Raw genomic sequence first — 17812 nt, forward strand, 5'->3', positions numbered from 1 at the left:
GGATCGTTCCAGGCCTAGGACATGTCTCCTTGTGCATGCACAGTTATCCATTGTAGCTGAGCTCTCTGCAGTCTTATGGAGCCATATAAATAACCGAAAATCCTGCTTCAGTGTCAGAAAAGATTCAGAATCTGATGCAGTATCTTTCCCCTTGTGGCAGCCATGTTCCCTTTGTTTTCTGTTAACCTCACATTTTATCGCTATAATGTTGTCACGTTAATCTGCACCAGGAATTAAAGTATAGTCTCCTCATCCCATTCCTGCTGCACTGTGTGGCTGAAAGAGCAGAGTATTCAGGCTTGTCAGATTACCCTTCTCCAGAGCCATTAACTTTGTTCAATGTCTGCCCCATTAGCTAAACTTTAATTGTGGGGGTTTTTCCATTTGAAAGTTGTAGGTCTGAGCGTGTTCAAATATGAAGCTTCCATGCTGTTAAGTTAATATCAGTTTCTGTCTTTTGTGTGTGTAGATGATAAAACAGTTACAGCAGAGAATGGCAGAGCTCAAAAAGACCCTGCAGAAAGAGCTGGTAAGTCTTTAGCCTTTCCAGCCCCCTGACATTGACAAGGTACTCATGCTGCCAGTTTTTAAAAACTTGCTGCCATCTGGATTGTAAACCCTTTGGGGTAGGGACTGTCTTCATATGTTTACAGAGTGCCCAGCAAAACAAATCCCCAGTCTGGGGATATAAATATTCATTAATCCCACAGATGCTCTGTCAGTCAAGAACTTCAGCACAAGTAAATAATTATGCCAGCCCTGATCTTTTCTTTTGCACCTAGGGGAAATCCAAGATAGCAGCCAGAGCTGGTGTGGCCAGGTCACTGCAGCTCCTCTGATGTAAGGGCTAAGGGTTGGTTCACTGTATTTTGCGGTAATCAAGGGTTACTTTGTTCATCTCTGGAAACCTGCACTAAAAACAAGAGATGATGTATTTCTTCATAGACTCTTCCTTGCTCTCACTTCACAGTGAATAAAAGGAGGTAGAACAGGGTTTGGGCACATCTTGGTTTTTTCTTTTGCTTGATAGTTACTGTGGGTTATAAAAGCCCTGGCTCCAGGGTGACTCAGGATACCCTGAGGCTTCTCCTTGGAGAGGGAAGCATTGAGATTTAATTGCTATTTAGCTGCCTTTGCAGGTCAATCTCACAGCCTTAGTGGTGTCCATCTTTGGGAAAGACTCTCCCCTGCAATCCTAGATAGAGGGGATGGAATGGTGAGCCGTCTTGATCAGCATTAGACCACTTGGTGCAGTCATCTAAGAAGTCATTTTTATTAAATTTTGTAACATACCCACCTTGAAAGTTTTTAAACGTCCTTTTGTTAGGCTTGGATGGCTCTGGAGTTGATAATGGGATACAGAGCCTTCCCCTCTACAATACCAATGCGAATCCTGCTCAGGTTAGAGGCAACACTCGTTGGCTTAGGTCCAGTTCCAGAAGTGGTTTGTGTGATGTAGACACCATTAGTAGCGTCTGTACTGGCAGTCTGGGTAGAGGGACCAAGGATCTAATGGATGTGGAGACAATCACCATCTTCTCCCTACAAGTGGCTCTTTCAGGGTAAGGTGAGGAGAAGCTTTTGCTTGAGTGTTCCTGCCTGGCTATACCTGTCCTGTGGATAGAGGACTTCAGTCTCCAGTGCCATCAGGATAGCACCTTCCTCTGGGACTAAATTCATACCACGTTTAAGTATAAAATGCAGTTTTTCCTTTTCAGAAAATAAGGCCTGACAACGAGATCCCTGAAGTACGTGAGAAACCAAATTCTGAAGTGCCTAATGCTGCAATGACGGTCACAAACAACTCTGATTTAAACGATTCACGGGAGATCAACTTTGAATACCTTAAACATGTTGTACTAAAGTTCATGTCCTGCCGGGAAGCTGAGGTAAAGACTTGTTCTCACATCTAAGTTTGACTCACTCATGCTTACTAATAAACAAAAACTCCAACTGTAATTAAGATCTAGAAAGAGATCTGCAACTGCAGTGTTGTTTAACTGCTTTAGTGTTTGAAGCACCAGCTGCATTCTGGTGTCCTGGTAAGATTCATCCATTTAAAATATTAGTAGAGGGTTTGAACAGACACTCAACACTAAAGATACATTAGGATATTGTATGTCTCCATCCTGCCTATACACCAGCCTGGTTAATCCTAGGAACTACTCAGGGTTACCATGGGAACCAAGTGCATTTTTCATTCAAATAAACCAGGTAAATTAAGTGCTTCCCCCAGACTATGCAAACCACAACAGAGACTGGAGAATCAAGAAAAGCGACCTGCCAAACGCACAGGAAGTGAGCTAACACAATCCACACCTGTGAATGGGATAGGATACAGAGGCTTCATACCAAACCTGCACAGATCCTCAGTGCTACCCCATAATCCCAGAGTGGACCTAGAGAGCTGGGAGTCTTGTAAAATGTCAACAAATCTGTTTTTATTTCAGGCATTCCACCTAATTAAAGCTGTGTCCGTGTTACTTAACTTTTCACAAGAGGAAGAAAATATGCTCAAAGAAACGTTGGAATACAAGGTAAGATTTGTTTTTATTTGTGTCCTCTCCTAGATGTCCCAGCACAAAACAGTGAGGATGTTCAGCAACATATTTCCCAAATTTTAGGTTCTGTATCTGACAATCACTGTTTTCATGCAGTTAGCAGACCAGTGTGTTTACAAACATTTAAACATGTTTAGAGCAGATAAATTACGTTGATTAAACAAGAACATACCTTTTGAGTAGTTTGCCATTTCATCCTCTTGCTGACAATTGTCATTTTTATTTTCTATCAGCCGAGCCCCAGTCAGCTTCCTGTTTTGTGCCTGAATCTCATTTAATAATGACCCACTACCACCCCACAGATGATTTGTGCTCTTTAATCTCTGTTTATTTAAGGCTTGGTCTACACTACCCCCCTAATTCGAACTAAGGTACGCAACTTCAGCTACGTGAATAACGTAGCTGAAGTCGAAGTACCTTAGTTCGAACTTACCTTGGTCCACACTGGGCAGGCAGGCTCCCCCGTCGACTCCGCGGTACTCCTGTCGCCGAGCTGGAGTACCGCAGTCGACGGCGAGCACTTCCGGGTTCGACTTATCGCGTCCAGACTAGACGCGATAAGTCGAACCCAGAACTTCGATTTCCAGCCGTCAAACTAGCTGGTAAGTGTAGCCAAGGCCTTAGTTTCTGCTCTTTTTCTCATGTGGTAGTGATCACTGGCTGCTGTACCCCAGGGCATAGCGAGCTGCACTTTGCATTACATGGTTATTCGTGATTCATACTCACTCCATTTCTGCTCACAATGATAAATTCTTCTCTGTAGTGTTGCTGGAAGTGATGTATAAGACAGCAAAGGCAAGTACAGGACAACTTTCCCATGCACCAGAAAAGTACTAAGGGTAGCAGTGTGGGCTAATAGACTGTCTTGGGTAGGACGCTAGTAGCTCCTTAGTTCTAATCCTGGCTCCCAGAGGAAATGCTTAAGTGTTCAGAGCAGGGAGCAGAGTCAGAATTCTTGCGTTCTACTCTTCCCTTTACCACCGATTTGCTGTGTGACCATGGAAGTCGCATAACCTGTTTCTGCTTGTTTCCCATTATGTAAAATGAGAATTTTCACAGGGGGCATAAGGGAGATTCTACTAATGGATGTTTGTAAAGGGCTAGGTGGTGTTACCCCAAGCCCACTGTTCTGTCATTGTCTCTTCCTACTTGGATCAACAGAGTTAAGTTACCTATGTTCAGACTAGATATCTGAGTATACAAGAGGGATACGGGGTGCTGTTTCACAGTGGGTATTTTACATTTGACTTTAATCAGGGTTCTGTGATTACAAATTAAACTGTATGAAGTTAAAGGAACATTCAGTTGAAATAATGTAAATAAATAATCCTGTTATACATAATCAGCTAAATTTATGAAAACAGAAGGAATATGTGCTGTTTAGACAATGAAAATCAGTGAAACCAGTTTCAATTTGATTCTTAGTTCTGAGGTGTGTGGGACGCAAATACTTTTCTGTTGCTTATGTTGTATAAATGCTTGTTTGTTTTGTTTTTTAACCAAATCATGGAGGCCCCCATGGGCTGATGTCCCTTGTTAAATCCTCATGATTTAAAAGAAGAGTCTAGGTTAATGTGTGTTGTGCTTTCCCATGCCAGATGTCGTGGTTTGGGTCAAAGCCATCTCCCAAAGGCAGTATCCGGCCATCCATCTCGAATCCCAGGACAGCATGGTCTTAAGGGAACTGGAAAATGGGCAATCAGCATCTAGCCTCTTTTTTTCTGTGAAAAGGACTCTTCACACACTAGTTCAGGTGTGTCTTAATCACTGTCATTGCAGTATTTTGTACAAGAATTTTGACTAATTGTTTACAAAGATATACTGTCCAAGCAGCATCCTTCACTGCAAATTGAAATTTTCTCTCTGGGGTGGATTCAGGGACTCTGTCTCAATGGCCTGTTAGCTGTGTAACAGCTATCTCCTTATGCTCATAAATCCCGTGTCTTGGCACCAAAGGGTTATATTAATTTCACTAAACATTGGTGGCGGTTCAGGATTTTGACATTTTACATTTGTCATGAAATACTAGAGTTATGGACCTTTAGGTACATACGGTAAAGCTTCCCTTTCTCATTGGGCACAGGTGGCAATGAAGGGGTGTTTGCTGGTGGTCCTGTGTTCAATTCCTGACCGTTCTAAAAGCTTTTTGGAGAACACAAACAAGGGGTATAACCAAAAACAAAGTCTTGCCTTGTTATACTGACCTAACTTGTTAGCATTTGTTCATATCACTGTGTAAATTTTACAGTGCATATATCCTGGCCTGCGGTCATGAAAACTGCACAGATGACATTTATTTAATTTTCAGAGAGAGCACAACTTTATAGTTGTCTGATTTTTACTTTTCTTAAAGAAAAAATTAATATTTAAAATGGTCTTAATTATAGTACCTAATACTCAGTTGCCTTTTAAACTAATGTACTAGTCTGTATCATAGGTTTAGTGTTGGGAAGAGAGGTAGTAAACCATTTTAAATACTTTTTAAAACTGAATTTCAGTTTATTGTAAACATCATTAAAAAAAGAGTTCCAGAGTTCTTATTGAAAGGAAAAAAATCTTAGTGATACAAAGGGCAAAGAACGTCAATATAATACCTTTTTGGTTTTTTTTCTTTACAAGTTTGCTAGCAGCAGACTTCTATAACTAACATCTGCTTCCCTCTAAAGCAGTATTGACTGGATCTGTTTCAGACTTTACATTTACCTGCAACTAAATTTGCTTTGATTTTAAGGTAGTGGGCTTATTAGCTCTTTCCTGTCATACTATTCTTTAGTTGGAGCATGTTAGTCTTTTTAATGTAAAGGCAGAATTCAGCTTGTACGCAGCAGATTGTGGCTTGAATACTACGAACTTCCCTGGAGAGGAAGGACAGACTAAGCCCTGATCTGCCATACAGAGCTGGAGTAGAATTTTGCCCTTAGTCACTAACCACAAACTACCTTAAAAATGGGAAGCAGCAATTTGTCTGGCTTTGTTTAAAAAAACCTGAAGTTTATAAAAACTACATAGAAGATATAGAACTTAAACAGGCAGCAAGTTGCACAAAGGCTCTTGGCTATTGCTGAATAACAGTATTTTTATCAAATACATCTTGTTAATGAAAATTCAACATATACATAAGAGAATTTTAGACCAAATGCTTATGAATGTCTTACCGTAAAGAATCACTAGTATTTTAACCTTACTGAGGGTGTAGGAGTTGGCCAGTGCTAGTAGGAGTAATGTTAAAAGGAGTTTTATAAATCTTGTGGAATGAATCACGTTACCCTTCTATTGGGGAAGAATAGCAACAAGATTTTCAGTAAACAGGCTCTGTCCTTATACCTAAGTAAACACCTTTAATAGCTTTAGCTTCATCTACAACATTACTCTCAATGGAGGGGCTCAAGGGCTGCCTTTACCCCAGTTAACTTACAATAACATACAAATGTAATGTGCTTTCATATTAGAAAATTTAATGAATCTTAAGGGGCAGAGACTTTCATCCATTATTCTTCCCTCTCCAAATGGAGTAATGAGGGCTATGCCTGTGTGTACTTAAATCTAAAGCGTTCATTTTACTGTGATTATAAAAATTACATTAGGATGAATGGCACCTTTCCATAAGATATCAAAGGAATTCAGACACTCAATTGCAATAGAGACCCTTGCTAATGTCTCTTGATGACAGTGGATCTAGGGCAGCTAGATGCCTATCCTACTGTTCTTGTCAACCAGTGACTACCAGCATGCTGCCCAAGGACTTGTTTAGAAGCTGGTTTGAGTTGTTCCTTAATCTGCTATGGGTTGCTGTTTAACATGAAGGAAAGCAGTCTCCCCAACTGGTTAGGGGATCAGGGTAAAGGGAACAAGGTAAGCTGTATGCTAGAGAAATTTACAGTATCTGTTGAATAGCATAACTTCAGTTTGATCCTAAAGGTCCTTAATTTACCATGAGTTAGTTTTCCTGTGTTGAATTTTCTTTAACTATCACAGCAAGAATAATCTATGGTGTGTATATATTAACAATTAATGTACTTTTCCTTCTATAGAAGCTCCTGGGGTGTGTATATAATCCTTTCTATGAATAGCTGCCTGTGGATTTTAATCTATTCCTTTGGTGTTGTAAATATGGATTGTATTATAGAACTCTGAAACAATTGAACTAATTTGTGGTGCAATATTTTTGATTAAAACTCTGGCCTTCTTTCTAATCATCTTATTGGGCTAGCTCCATGGTATTCTAGTGTCAATGTACCAGGTACTTAACATGTAAAGGAGCTAACTGACCTTTGGGGAGGGGAGAACTGTTATACTTAACTCATGAACCCTACTTTCTTATCAAGGGTAAGTGCGTGCTTTTTCTTTTCCTACCTTCTGTGGCTAGTATCTCTGACAAGCCTGTGCATCAAGTAAGGGGAGGGTAACACCTACTGCAGGAGACCAAATTTCACTGAAGGTTGTAAGGTCCATTTATAAAGCCCAAGTTCAACTGCTGCCCTGTAGTTACAATCAAGTACCCTTTCATCCCTGCATGCCTTCTTTAGCCTGAAAAGTACCTGATTAAAAAGCCATCTTCCAGGAGTTTAGGGGTGGTTCTTGAAGCAGTGCTGTAATGCCTCTTCAGTACATAGAACCCAGGAGCTGAGCCTTCAAGCTCTTATTTCTTAAGTTCAGTTAACCTTAAGAGGGGTGGGAGAGGGAGGTCTTTACCCAAAAGACAGCATGTTGTGCACTGATAACTTACCCTAAAGCCTTTGTCCCAGGTGCTTTCATGTGACAAGTTCCTCCAACCTTAACCCCCTGCATCTTAAGTCATAGTCCTTAGAGAAAGCAGGATCTACATAAGATGTTTGTAGTTAAACCCAGCCACTTTATAGGCTAAGTTTAATTTTTAATCATACAGCAGGACCCATTACTAGAGTAACAGATCCTATCCATACCATACTGGTTCTGGTCTTTTTCTAAAGATAACTGCAGTGCATCAGTGAGTTTCAAGTTTGTTTGTTTTTTTCACCTGAAGCTAAACTCCACTCCCCTGCTTTTGAGTGGTGCTATATGATCCATAGCATTAACACAACATGCCAGGGTCTTCTCTCACACAGATGACTATGCAGCTTCATACATTAAAGATGTGCTGATAGTTTATTAGCTGGATACTATTCAGAAAAGGTCCACTTTAAAGGGAGTGAATGTACTTCGCTTTAAAGATTAACATATCAGAGAGCTCCTATTCAGAAGATGAGCAAGCACTCACTGTACTTAAATGCATAAAAGGCAAGGACACACTTTCCATAACAGCATTAGTTATACATGAAGCAGTTCCTTGCTCAGCTGGCATGAAGAGAAAAACTGAGCCCTCCCTTAATAACACCATATATTATATTTGGCACTTAACTTAATTGTCTGTTTATACATACAGATTAAATCAGGGCTAGAAAGAAAACATTCAAGTAAACACAGAGTGAGGCAAAGGTACAGTTAGAGGTGCTCATTCAGTCCATTTAAGAAAAGGTGCCCTAGTTTAAAGCATGTCCTTTAGAGACAGTCAAGGTGGTGTAGATGTAAACAGGAGCACAATACAATGTGGAGGTGGGATCCTACACCAGGACTATTTCAGTACTAATTTGCCTTTGAATCAAGGGCATTTATCTAAATTGTAAAATTAAGTTATTTGACTCTTACAATCCAAGAGCTTTATTGATGCAGCAGGCACTTTACAATGAAACCAAACCAGTAGTCCAGCTCGTCCTGTGATTGTATGTACAAAGTCCCCTTTCAAATAAACATTTCCCCCCACCCAGAAACCAGTCAATTGTGTCTACTGAAGCCACAGCACCTCTTCTTTTAAATAAGCAATACACACAGGATTTAATTACCTCTCCCCTTACCGTAATGAGAGCAGAATTTCTGCCTTCTGCTTTACCTTTAAACAAGGGATCAGAATGTCTCAGCTCCTATATTTGATAGTCAGAAAACACAGTAATATTTAATCTTTTCCCCAACCTTTAAAATTAGAAGCATTCCAGAGGTTTCCAAAGTTTCAGTAGATTGCAATGTCTAGAAAGATGGACCAGTGTCGCTTCCGCTAATTCTTTCTTCGGAGTCCAAAACTGTTCATCTTGGTTCAAGTTAATAGTCTTTTAAACAGTCTTTCTTGCTGTAAGAACTCTTACTATGGAACCTAGTCCACCTACCGCTAGTGCCTGTAAGGGTGGGAAAAGGAGATAGATATTACACATCAAATCACACCATTACACACACAAGGCATCTCAAACATAACAGCAGATATTAGCTAACCTCATTTCTGTACTTAATTGTAACACCAAGCAGTATATAGTTCACTTTTCCATGTGTTGCTAGAGCTCCTGAAATTCAGACATTATTCACTATTTAAGCATTTACTTCTTACTTTACATTTTCTTGCTCTTAAATCTTTGAAGTAGTTTAAAAAAGGTTCCTTAATGAAAAATATATTTCCTTAATAGGTGCTGGAATTAACATTACTGCTTAAGTTAATTCTTCTGAAAATGATAGGGTAACAAATCTGCAAATGAACATGAAGCAGAAACAGCAGTTTTCGTTTTGTGGAATCTCACTTTCAGACACACTAGAAAGGAAATATGCCCACAGGGTCTAGTATTAGTGTTACCAAGGAAGCAGAACAGTTTGGCATTATGCTACTGGTTCAAGAGTTGAACATTGGGTCAGCAGCAACTGCAGCCATTTTTGGAAAAGACACTCTAAAGCCAAACATTGGGAACATATTACTGGACGTTTATCACAACTTCTTAACAACATTAGTAGAAACAGGAAATTATTTAACCCTAATAGAACTATTTAAGTTACATTAAGCTTTCACCTAAAGTCTGTGCAGGTACCTCCTGCAGTTGTGATCTTACAGAACAATTTAACTTCTGGTGGTAACAAGCATTATGTTTATACTCTTTAGGCCCTGGTACAACTTATTCCCCAAATCACCAAGGAGAGATGAGCTAGTGGTTAGGGTGCTAAACTGGGATTTTTGACCTGGATTCAATTCCCAAATCTGCCCTGACTTCCTTCAGGACCTTGGGCAAATCTTTAGTCTCTATGCCTCAGTTCCCCCATCTGTACCATGGGGATAATAATCTCACTCTTCACAAGAGTGTTGTGATAGGTAGAATGAAGACTGCGAGGTTCTCAAGTATCTGAGGCAGCCTGGTTCTGTAAGACAAGCTATTGTATTATCAGAGAGCCCAAGGACACTTAAGGGAGACATTACTGTCAGACAGTAACCTAGTGACATCCTGTAAACCATTCAAATTTAAGGGGATGGTGCAGAAAGACTCTAGGACAGACAACAAAGCTATCACCAATTCCACTGGACATATTAATAAAACTTTGTATGACATTACCACAACTACAGAATCTGTCACCTGCCATAGTTCTGACTGGAAACAAGGTTCTTTTGTTTTTAGTCTAAGTTCCATACCCTGTGTACAAACAAACCAAAATGTACCTACATTAGGGTCTAAAAGGTAGATATACTAGTGATTGGGAGAAACAGCTATATATGTATGTAATTAAGACTAGCAGACTAAATTGACAGATGCAATAAAAATGCAGCCTATGAAGTATTACAACCTAAGAACCTGGAGCAGGGAGTACTAGTGTCAAACATCTGCTGCTCTTAGAAAGTGCAATGTTATAATTGAGGCATCTATCTAAGAGAGGTGTGGGAGAGCCTGTGTGTAATGCACAAGCTGGGTGTGTAAGAATTCATACGTTTTTACCCACTTGAACCCAAGTCACAACGGAGAATGGTTTCTATATCTATTGCTAAAGCTGGGCTGACACGAATGTGAAAGGTACTGAAAGGGAGTGCTAGATCTCAAAGGACTAGACAGATGACTCCTCTCACCATGAATGAATAACTCTTCATACCAGTAGTACCATAAAGTAAAATGCAAGCAAAGCTTCAGTTTGGAAACAGGGCCAAGTCTACTTCAGAACTGCCTCATTCCTTTCGAAGTCTGGTGCTGTGTGTAGGCTGTTTTTACATTTGGCTGCATACTCTGCGTGGTAACAGTTCCCCAGCCAAGGCAGTATGCTGGGTAATTTCATACACCGTGGGCCACCAATCCATAATAGCCAGAAACCATCATTTTCATTGGAAACAAAAAGCAAGCAGAAATATGTTCTTTGACATGTTCTCATGACAGCATCTCCTCCCACCCCCACATTTGACATTCTGCAAAGCAAGTGGCAGCTGCAGAAGTCTTCAGTGCAGTTACGAAGTATCACTGCTGTGTTGGTATCAGCAAATGTGTGTGTCCATGCCCAAAGGGCAAAGCCTTCAAGGTCTGAACACATCCCTTGTGCGGTTGTAGATGTACCCTGAATTTAAAGAGATTCCTTTCTTTAAATAGACTTTTCAAGACAGTTGTTCCACACTCAGACCTACACTCTACCCTTGGGAGAGGGGCTGAACAATCATTCCATACAGACCTATACCTGCTCAAACATGCACCCTACCCAGGGGTGGCAGGAAGGAAAGTGTCAAAACAGTCTGTTGGCAGCAAGGCCCTCACCACACCCTTGTAGGATCACAGAACAGCCATTCCATAGGGGATCTTTGCCTCAGGATAGTACACGTCAGAGCAGTCATTCCATACTTGAACTCTAAGGTGGAGTGTGGATCCAAGTAGGAGCTTTTCTGTTGCAAGACTTCACAAGAGTTTCTCTTGCAAGTTAGAATTGTGCAACGATCACTGCTCAGTCTTGTGCATCCAGATGCCAATTTATGGGAGTACGACAGGTGAAAGCTCTGACAGGTGTGTATTTCTCTAGCACATATCCAGAGGCCTATGCACCTCGCACTACATAGACACCGGATTAGAAAAATCACTTTCCCAGTCTAATACTTTGAATAATCAAGTCTCCGTTTACAAGTTCCTAGTTGGTAGATTCTACCACAAAGAAAAATATACCACTCTACCCAACTACATCTACATCATAATACTTCCACCTTATTCCTCCTTCCATGGACTCCCAACCTTCCTAAATGGCTGCAAGAAAAGATGGACTTTGAAGCCTACTAAGAGTTAATGAATCCAAGCTCTGGCAGACCAGTAGGGAAATGAATTCCCAAACAGTGTAGCCCTGTCATCAGATTCCTCCTCCAGCACCTCCACTGACCACAATTATATTATATGATTCTGCATAGGTACTGTTTCATAGAGCATTTAGAAACTCAGAAGATTTCCACCAATGATCCTACTGAACTGTGACTTCATGTTTAGGCAGCACTGAAAAAGAGACATACCTTTTCATGCCATTGAAGTAATATTGCACTGCTATTTTCTGTTGGCTTTTCAAATCCTTTATAAACGTACTTCATTAACAAGTCAATACCATTTCTGTCTAACGAGTTTACTGCCTGTTCTATCTCACTGCTTTTAAAGGATGTCAGGACCTTAAGCACCACTCCCTGGGCCCGTTCCTGCAACAACAAGAGAAGTAAAATGACATCAGAACCTATTGACCCAAAGAGCAAAAACAGCAAAATCTTAACTGTATCCAAAATGCACATTTACTCAGCTAATGACTTCTGCCTAACAGATAACATGCAATGGAACTGTCAGCTGGATATAAAAGGCTATGTCAGTTTGTGAACCATCAGGCTTTAGTTTTACCATTTTAAATTTCAGTAGTTAGGAGCATTTAAGAACCAACTTCTTTAAACATTAAGGATTGAAAAGGGTCAGTATTTCCTTCTGAGAAAACATGATGGGATTTGGTGGGTCAGTGGACCAGACTTGTAAGTATCTTAGCAGCAAGTTTCTCCCACTTGCTATGCCCTAGCATAAACTTGCTATCCCACTCCATCCAGCCAGGTGTGTGCACCAAGGTGGAGAAGCCACATATATTGGATAGCTTCTAATATTCTTCTCCTAGAATTTGCATAGTAAAGGTCCAGCCACCGAACAGAAGCAGTCACTAATCAAGGGTGTCTAAGTACAAATATACAGCATATACATTTTACAAGTGGTTCACATAATAGGTTATTAATGATCAGCTATTTATATTTTCAGAGAAATGTTATTTTAAAGTGTACTAATACTCCATAGCCAGGTCTATAAGGATCAGTGTGTCGGCACCTAAGGTGAACTAACAGTCACACAATTAGAAACCCAGAGGCTCCATTTACCTTTATTGCTTGGTTCTTCGTGTTCAAGGGAGAATTCCTTAAGGCTGTGTGGAAAGCTTGGAGCATATCACCTGTGCAGCACAGCAAGTCAAGGACCCAAATTGTTTAGATATTTTAAAGATGATTAATAAGCATTCTATAAAGGACAGTTCAGAGCATTGGATATTCCAACACACCTAACTCGAGATAGTGGAAACAGGAAGCAAGGATCAACTGTAGCAACATACCACACCTTCTGATAAGGCTGTCATATCCCTCATTTTTAATATAGCTAAGACTATTGTGAATAGCCTTTTGAGAATTCTAAAGATCACCACAATTTGCTTTGTAATACAAAATACTTGATTTCAAAAAGACGTTGTAGTAGCAAAGTAGAGTGTCAAAGTGTGCACATCAAAAGGAAACTCAGTTCACGGTCAACAGATCTTTACTCTTACCACTGTTTCTAAATACTATCCATACTGTACACAATAATGGCTGAGCATCACCATGAACTCAGAGATATCCCAGCTTGCCACAGAAATTACATTACTTAGAAAGAGCACAGTGGATACTGTGTAGACACTGAAATTCCAAAATAGCGTTATGGAGCTCAGGGTCCATGTAAACTGAACACACACGCACACAATCTAAAAAGGGTCTTACCCTGTCTTCAGTCAGAAAGCATTCCCAATTCTTTCAACAGGGTTTTGCTGAGAAAGGGCATGCAGGATTTTCACAGCTCCTAAAGCTAGAATTCACAAAGTAGGTGGGTAAGAGCTCAGCGTCCAGAAGGAAGCCATGTTAGATTAGCTGTAAAAATAAAAACATGTCCACTGGGGATATCCAGAAGAAAATGTCATAAATTGGCAAGATGGCAGCTGCATTTACCAGCTTAAACAAGATTTAGTCTTTTCAAAACCAAACTACAACTTTAACTCAAATGTCATTTTTACCTTGCATATGGTTCTGGAGGCGGAAATCCACCAAAGCTACAGACAAATATCTAAATGCCTTTGAAAACAAATGCCCCAGGAAAATACTAAATATTAAATGGAATGAATTTATTACAAATGACAAGATTAATCAGAGTTGAACTACTCCTTATCTACAAAGTTACCCATAGAAGAAGATGAAAATATCGAACATGTGTTAAGAATGAAGCCTGAGCATCTGCTATGGGCAACTCAAGAAACATTAAGAGGAATCAACCAAAAGAATCCCTCCATTGAACAGTATGTAGAAAGAAAATTATGGGATTTAACAACATAGAAGACATGCAAGAAGCAGACCAGGCTAGACAGAGATAGTAGAGCCTTGGTTGTATCCTAAGCAATATTTGACAGCATGGGAAAGATTCAGATTACACAGATCTATTTATGAAAGGGAATGCATGCATACCTCATCTGGGAGGCATCCAATCCGGTCTCCTGCAAATCCTAAACGTAGCTATAGATGCACAGGAAAAGATACTGAAATGCAGTAGAGAATCTCAGGAAACAGCATTAAAAAGTTTATCCTCCCCCAGGAGGAGAGTATGGAAACCTGAGCTTTGCCAATGAAGAGATGTTATCTTTTCTACATAAGTCAAATTACGGTAATGGAGCTGGGTAGTTTAGGGAATTCTATACTGTACAGTAAGAAGTCGCAAGTATCAGGCAATTAAATAGAAATTTGAAAATGAATAAAAGATTCCAAAGAAATCAGCACCAGATTTATGTTCACAATGATTTTAATTAACTTTGTGATCCCAAGCCCTGAAACTACACCGCAAGAGTAAGACTGTTAAAGCCCGACAGCACAGCATGAAGGATTGCAAACAAATGCTCATTTTGCTTCAAGGTCAATTTCCTCTTCACTTATCATTTTTAAAGCAATAGTTCACATCTGAGGTGACAGGAAATCCTTTGTAAGTTAAACTAAAGCCGACAAGACTTCACTGTTATAAAAACAGAAACCTCCTCATTCACCACACAAAACCTAAAACCTTGCAAATCAGCAAAGCCTTGTTCTCAGTTATTCAAACTGAGCTATGGAACCATCTGACCTTACAATCCAACATTCTCATTTGCTCAGTTCCAGGGATGCCAAGTAACAAGAATGGCATCCAGGGGGACAAGTCACCTAAAAAGTAACTTGGTATACTGGCAACTATAACTGGAAAACTCAAATAATTTGCTATTCATTTCTATCATGCTTATAAATACACGTAACAGCAGGATGTTAATGAATTAATCTACTTAATTAATAGCAGAGCCCCTCTCTGAAATACATGCCAGTCCTGTGTTAAACCCAAATATGAAGTTGGGGGTAAGAAATAATGCTGCCATAAAATAGTTAATTCAGTCATTCCCAACACTTGTTCAGATAGAAAAGTGCATCTTGGAGGACTTCATGAACGATCTTATTTGGTGAGGAAGAGCAGCCCAAGTGACAGCTGCCACTCAGGAAGAATTCTGATCAATATAAAGGGATCAGCACATAGTTACTAATCAAATTATACAACATAGAATAGTTTATTGGCCTGCTGCCTAATTTAATTTTTACAGCGACAGAATCTTAACTACATAATATGGATACAAGATAGCTCAGAGGATTGGTAATGAGATACAAATCCTGGCATCTTTAGATGACAGACTAGAATCCAGCCCAGGTCTGATGGCTGTTCAGACCAATCTGAAATGATTTGGTGGGGCTTAGTCCAGCCCCCTAATGAAGAGAAGTCCCACATCACAGAAACCACCACAATTATCATCTTTTAACAGGTTGAGCAGTGAATGGGGAGAATGAACTTTGTCATCTCCACATGTGGTAAAGCAGTCACTAATTAGTGATGGGTGCAAGCCTGTGGGTGGAAGACATAAGCCTCCCAGGCTATCAAGCACTTTACTCTGGGTTACACTGTGAAAAAAGATCTGCACAACTCCAACTGGTATTTTCTAAGATGCACAGACAAACTACAACTACTATTTCTCCTCCCAGTCAGAGGCCATCCTGCTCTCTCTCCCCCCTACACTTGTTGTAGGCTTCATTTTAAAAACATATTGTGTCAAGGAGCCTCCTTGCTTTCATCTTCTGAACAGGAACCTTAATAAAAGGAATAATCTGGGTTAGGTCCCAGTGTGGCTGGTGGCAGAGTTATTTTAAGCACATTTACATCCATTTGGCTCAATTAACTCACTTCAAAACACACTGTCCTACTTGAAAAATTATTTCAGAAATGGGATGAGGCAATGGAACATTCTCCTTCTATATAAGGCTCTCTGTCCACTTCTGTCTGCAGCCCCTAATTAGGTAACTTAATTTGCTTCCAATGTTTCTATCAACAATTCAATATAAACTATGAATTACAACCAACTGATACAAAAATTGAGATCAGATCTCACATAATCCCCTTTCATAAACTGCTAAAAATGACAGAATTGTTGGTGTTGCAATATGCAAAGCTAGTACCCGCAACTATAAATCAGGTTCTTTCAGATTTCAGGATCTGGTTAGAATTCCACAGGCAAAGAGATACCAATCTTAATCAAAGTTAAAGCATAATCTAGGGCTTGCTTTCATTTCCCAGGTTTGCTGCTTTCTTTTCTTTATCAGCCAAGTGGAGTTTTCAATTTTGCAAACTGTATCATATAAAGATGAGCAAAATAATTATTTATTGTAAACAGAAAGTGCGATGGATATTAGAACTCATGAAACTGGCCAGAAAAAGGCAAAGATTAAAAAAAGGAGAAATGGGTTAAGATAACATTTTGGGGAGCCAAGCATTTTTAGCTTTAAACAGATGTTATAAGGGAATTATGTAAATGAGTCATACCTAGGAACATTAAGGAATACCTCAGAACAGATCAAAAATTATACTTTTAACACTTCTCCAATTATAGGTATTTTCAGTTGTGCACAGCTACTTAATCTCACCAAATTTATATTCATGACTAAATTTACAAAGCACTTTGGGAAATGCATGTTTCACACTCAATTTTGAAAGATGAGACCCTCACCCCCTTTAAGGCTATAAAGGCAATAATGCCCACACTGCAACCATGGACTGTGTGGTGTTAAAAGACATATGCAATATAAACTGTTGCTAAAGGAGAGATTTTCAACAGTACAAATGGTAGTTAGGCATCCTATACTTATGGAAAGTCAACTGTGAGTTAGCTAACTTTCTGCCAAGTGTTCCTTTGAAAATCCCCCTCAGAGTAACAGTAAATCTTCATAACAGGATACACATTCTAATACATGCTTTTCTGAGCAAAGTAACAGCTAATAATATTGACTTTTAAAGTATCATCAGCGTCATCTGAGTAGGACCCAGTGAAAGGAATGCTTCAGTTCACACATCAGAGCTATTGTTTCAGGCTTTCTGCAACCTCAGGCAGACATCACTGCTGGGATTACACTTTGGATGGGTTTACAGTTTTCTTTGCAACTACAAAAAAAAATGAACATTGAATCTCTGTCCGGCCTCCCCTTCACCAGCTTGTTCTCTGCACCCTCCCAGGGGCTCCCCCGGGACACTGCTAGAACAGACGCCGTGTCACACTCCAGACTAAGAGGCCGGACAGTTTTCTAGCCCCAGCAGCAGCACAGACCACAACGGCCTGGCGCGGATTCGATTCAGCGAGGCGGCGACATGCCGTGAAACCCCATTTCCTGCACGAGCTCTGCAGAGACAGGTGTTGTCAAACCGCCGCCCCGGAGCAGCCCCGCACATGGCTCGCTCCGCTCCCCGACCCTCCCCCGCAGCCCCCCGCAGCCTGGGCCCGGCGCCCCACTCCCCGGAAGCGGGGCCCTGCAGCCTGTGGGGCCGCCGGGCGCGGCGCCGGGCCCGGGGCTCCCCAGAAGGATATTGCCTCAGCAGCGCCTCCACCTCGGGAACCGGGTCCGGCTCGGCCGCCGCCGCCTCGTCCGGCTCCTCCACGAACTTGTTCTCGTCGTACTCGTCGATGTCCAGGCGGCGGAAGCGCGAGGAGAGCGTGTTCCGGGCCATGCCGGCGGAGAGGCCGCTTCGCTTCGCCTCGCAGCCTCGAGCGTCCGCGAGCCCCGCGCGCCGCTTCCGGGAAGGGGCGGAACCGGAAACCCCGCCCGCCCGTGGAGG

General features: G+C 40.8%; 2 protein-coding genes across 5 annotated transcripts in view; one reads left to right on the top strand and one right to left on the bottom strand.

Moving 5' to 3' along the window:
• GOLGA1 (golgin A1) overlaps positions 1-6754 on the top strand; it is a 29534-nt gene extending 22780 nt beyond the window's left edge. For all 4 annotated transcript variants that reach the window (XM_005279407.3, XM_005279409.3, XM_008172293.4 and 1 more), the window contains exons 21-24: positions 470-529; positions 1719-1889; positions 2451-2537; positions 4160-6754. In XM_005279407.3, the coding sequence (XP_005279464.1) occupies positions 470-529; positions 1719-1889; positions 2451-2537; positions 4160-4240 (399 nt within the window). In that variant the 3' untranslated portion in view covers positions 4241-6754. The remainder of the gene's footprint in view (positions 1-469; positions 530-1718; positions 1890-2450; positions 2538-4159) is intronic.
• A 1467-nt stretch (positions 6755-8221) lies between these two features.
• Positions 8222-17812, bottom strand: ARPC5L (actin related protein 2/3 complex subunit 5 like). The gene is made up of 4 exons (XM_065572011.1): positions 17564-17812; positions 12733-12804; positions 11848-12024; positions 8222-8746 (listed from the first exon to the last, which is right to left on the bottom strand). The coding sequence occupies exons 1-4, from the start codon at positions 17702-17704 to the stop codon at positions 8684-8686; spliced, it is 453 nt and encodes a 150-aa protein (XP_065428083.1). The 5' UTR covers positions 17705-17812; the 3' UTR covers positions 8222-8683.

The sequence above is a fragment of the Chrysemys picta genome, chromosome 18 (assembly GCF_011386835.1).
Source record: "Chrysemys picta bellii isolate R12L10 chromosome 18, ASM1138683v2, whole genome shotgun sequence".
NCBI classification, from domain to species: domain Eukaryota; kingdom Metazoa; phylum Chordata; order Testudines; family Emydidae; genus Chrysemys; species Chrysemys picta.